This window comes from Prunus mume, linkage group LG1, assembly GCF_029339155.1.
Source record: "Prunus mume cultivar Tortuosa linkage group LG1, ASM2933915v1, whole genome shotgun sequence".
NCBI classification, from domain to species: domain Eukaryota; kingdom Viridiplantae; phylum Streptophyta; class Magnoliopsida; order Rosales; family Rosaceae; genus Prunus; species Prunus mume.
The window spans coordinates 1,586,867-1,590,902 of NC_142698.1; the positions used below are offsets into that span (position 1 = coordinate 1,586,867).

The 4,036-nt window shown below is 37.5% G+C and overlaps 1 protein-coding gene across 1 annotated transcript; it reads right to left on the minus strand.

Annotated features, from left to right (window-relative positions):
* Positions 1 to 2,847: 2,847 nt before the first annotated feature.
* LOC148920660 (protein FAR1-RELATED SEQUENCE 9-like) lies at positions 2,848 to 3,621 on the minus strand. Its single transcript, XM_089054150.1, has 2 exons — positions 3,238 to 3,621; positions 2,848 to 3,114 (listed from the first exon to the last, which is right to left on the minus strand). The coding sequence occupies exons 1-2, from the start codon at positions 3,619 to 3,621 to the stop codon at positions 2,848 to 2,850; spliced, it is 651 nt and encodes a 216-aa protein (XP_088910276.1).
* Positions 3,622 to 4,036: the final 415 nt, after the last annotated feature.

Sequence of the window (4,036 nt, forward strand, 5' to 3'; positions counted from 1 at the left end):
CTGTATGTTCATAGCATATTTATATATGAGGTAAATGCTCTTGTGTGTTTCCATTTTGGGTCATTTGAATAAAATAATGCAGTTATATGCAGAAAAATATATTAGTAAATATAGTGCTGAATAAATTTATTTGAAAGTCTGCTTTTGTTTCCCCATTTTTTTAAGTAATTGGGTGAGTTTTGAGGTTTGATCATTTATTTGATCACTTATATGGTAGCTAATTATGTTCGTAACTTGGCATTTTAGAGGTTTGCTTATTGGTTTCAAATATATAATTTTAGCAATGAAATAACAAGAACCATATTGTGTCTGTCAATTGAAAGGAGAAAATATAGAAATATTTTTTCGAACAATTATATATGAAGCAAATGAAACTGATACTTGTGTTCTTATAAATTAGATAATGAACATTAAGGAAGTACACTTCTAATTTTTGCAAAATATAATGTTACGGTTCAAAGGAAAGCAAGTTATCACCATATTCCAAAGATGGAGTGTACACTCTGTATTATCACATCAGATGAAATTAAGTACGAAATTAAGTTTTCATAATCACTTTGGATGATTTATAGCTTCCCCCAGTTTTGTAACGGCACAAGGAGCTGGAAGCAATTTTCCGGGCAATTTTCCAATTTTTCTCCTATTTATTACCATTTTTTAAATCATTTTGCATTACAAAATTTAAAACATAAAGAAATAACACACATGGCGATAGCTGACTACATCCCCCTTAGTAGGTGCACACGTGTACGCCAGTGGCCATTGCCACATCCTTCCTTTTTGTGTGAATTTAAATGAATATTGCTATTTTCTTACAAAATTCATAACTAAATATAAAAAAATGGGAAAAAAATTTCGCAAATTGCTACGAACTCATTCAAACGTTGATAAATCAAAATTCAAGTGTGTGCTAACATTTTTACTAATCATGTGAGGCGTCTGTGATTAACTAAATCAAATACTCTGATTACTTTTAAATAAATAAATAAATAAATAAATATATATATATATATAAAGCGATGGGACAAAAGGAGAAAAAACAAAATGGAAAACTTCCTTACATAATATATAAACGTTGTTTTATGCCTATGGGCTACTCATGCCTTTCATCTCTCTTTTCTTCTTTCCAATCGTCTTGTTTGCATGCAAACCTTCAGCCGAATCCCCCAATCTGACGATTTTGTCAACATGTCCGCCAGCAAGCGGCAAAGTGAATCAGGGGGACTCCGATGGCTCATGGGAATATGCCCCCGATTATCCAAGGTCCCTACCACCACTGCTGCCTCTTCCAACCTCCTCCGCAAGTGAGGGGGACTCCGATGATCTCGCTGTGGAAATAAATGATATGAAGAACAAACTGGAACACAACTCTTCCTTGGTCCATTATTGGACTCAAAAGTGTGTCGGAGTTGAGCAGAAGTTGGCTTATTTGACTTGGCAAGTTAACAAAGCCCGTTACCGAAAAGAGAAGCAGAGAATTCGTGCCCAAAGAAGAAAGCACACAGCAGAGGATTTGAATATGACAGAGGAGGATGCTACGTACGAATCTTTGAACATCCACAAAGGAGGCGACAACCAAGGCCAGGCAATGTCTGTGGCTTTCAACCAAGGTTTTGAGAAATTCCGACGGTTCGCTGCAGATGTCCACAAAGATATTGACTGGGACGCCATAACCCCATCTGTTGCATAGGAAATCATCTTCAGCGGTGCACACCCAACAGAGCAAGGCCACCAACCAGCAAAGGGCAATGATAATGACTGGTGATAGCTATATCAATCCGTACGCAATCCCTTAGCAGTTGTTTATTTTTGTTAATGCCCGATCTGGGTTAGTGTTTAAATGTGAATGCTCGATTTGGGTTAGTGTTTAAATGTGAATCCCCGATCATGCTTACTGTTTTAATGCCCGATCATGCATACGTGTAGCTTATTATTTCGTTTTACGCTGCTATCAAACCTAGAGTTCAATCACAGTTCGATCACTATCTTTCGGATTAGAAGCGTTCATTTCATAATAGTGCTCACAATTTTTTGTTTAATTCATTGTCGGTGGGGAGACAATGTGTTTCAAGATTCTCTACATAGATATTCGTTGGTTGAGACTTTACAGAGACATAGTGATTGTTTTAAGATTCTCTTACTGACACATAGTCATGGTTTCAAGATTCCCTTCGATCTTTTCAAATTCATTGCAACCATTGCAAATTTGTGTAGAAAACCCCTTACATGATTCCCCCAAACTCGTTCTCCTTCAAACAAGGGCTTTAGGTTCTGAAAATCCCAAACCCCAGAGGACATCCGAGACATCAACCTTCAACAAAAGATGGATCTAAAACTTCTAGTTATGCATTGAAAGCATGGTGCCGTTCACGACCAAAAAATATGTAAATCAGTATCAATAAATGTTAAAACTCCGGGACCATAAATGAAATCAAACTCTTCCAGATAGTTATGTGTTTAATAATAAACCATAGTTCAGTATCAATGGACATGAGGCATTTACCTAAGATTCACTAAAGCTTCCAGATACTTTCAAAAACATGTAAATAAGTATCAAAGTGCTCAAACTACGGGACCATACATGAAATCAAACGCTTGCATGAATGACTCTGTCATAGTAGGTTCACTGTCCTGCGTGCTCTGAGTGGGCTGCAAATTCTCACCAACTGGACCACCAAGTTCTGTGTTGGAAGATGAAGAGCTGCCACATCGGAAAATAAAATAAAATAATAAACATCAATAACATAAATTTCAAAACACAATTAACACATATTCACTTACGGGCTCGCAAGTTTTGGACAACTCCGTTTATCATGATCAATCTTCCTACATTCAGTGCACCGACGTTTATGTCGCTTGCGCTGCCTTATCTTTTTCTCCTTTAACTCTTTTCGCACGCCCTTTCACTTTCACTCGATGTGGATCTTTGATTCTGAGTTGGGGATAACTAGTTCCCACATCTCCATTGGGTTCTTCGACATGAGCTCTTGATGACACCAACGTTGTAAGCTTCCCACGAATGTCCTCAAAATATTTTTCCAGCAACTCAAAACCTTCATCACACAACAAATCCGAATCAATCAACTCACTTGCAACTTTGCAAACTTTCGATCTCTTAACCAAAAGCAAACCATCAACACAATCGTTAACTTATTTGTGATTCTTATCATATATTACACCGCTTTTCACACTTTGAAGCCATCGTTTCAATATGTACTTGTCTGGTAAGTGCTCAACCTGCTTCATTCTTAAGAATGCTAGGATGTGTCGGCACGGAATACGCCAAAATTCAAAACCTCTGCAGCTGCAATAAGCTTTATTGGCATCTTTATCATGCACAAGCTCCTTCATCCCTGTCACCCCTGGATTTACCTGCTCACTCACTTTGTATCTGCAGTGTGTCTCATCTTCGTCTACAAGTTTGAACAAGCATAAAAGACTTTTGAAGTCTTCCCTCTCAAACATTTCTAGAATTTCCCGAGTGTAAATGCGTCCCATTTGATGTTGCATTGGTGTTTGAAATGGCAGTGTAAGTTTTTCATTGTAATCAACATGATCAACCATTAACTCCTTGTGTCTTTTTGAAGCAAGAGCTCTCTCAAAACGTACAATGAATTCCATCAATGTATTTTTGCAGTTAATATGAATGACAGTTTTCGGCCCATTGACTACTTGACATCCCAGCCGAAAACACATGTTTTACATATGATGGAACCCAATTCTCCCGTATAGCATGAATTAAGCTCAGCCACGCATGGTCTTATAGCCTATTGTTTGTGATGATTTCCTCCCATTTCGCATCAAATTTTTCTATCTTGTCCATACCCCATATACATTTGTTCATTTCCGAAAAACATTCTCCAATGCTGGGTTTCTCTGTAATCTTATTCAAGATATGCCATATGCAATATCTATGGAATGTTGTCGGAAGAGTTACAACAATTGCCTTTGACATGGCTGCATCTTGATCAGTGATGATCATTTTGGGTGGCTTACCCGGCATGGCTTTCTTGAATTCCTCTAACAACCATACAAA

Excerpts from the sequence above, each read along its gene's own strand:
- LOC148920660 (XM_089054150.1), bottom strand. The coding sequence starts at position 3,621 with ATGGAATTCATTGTACGTTTTGAGAGAGCTCTTGCTTCAAAAAGACAC. Across the intron at positions 3,115-3,237 it reads CATTCTTAAGAATGAAGCAG|AGATCGAAAGTTTGCAAAGT; the intron begins GTTGAGCACTTA and ends CTTTTGGTTAAG.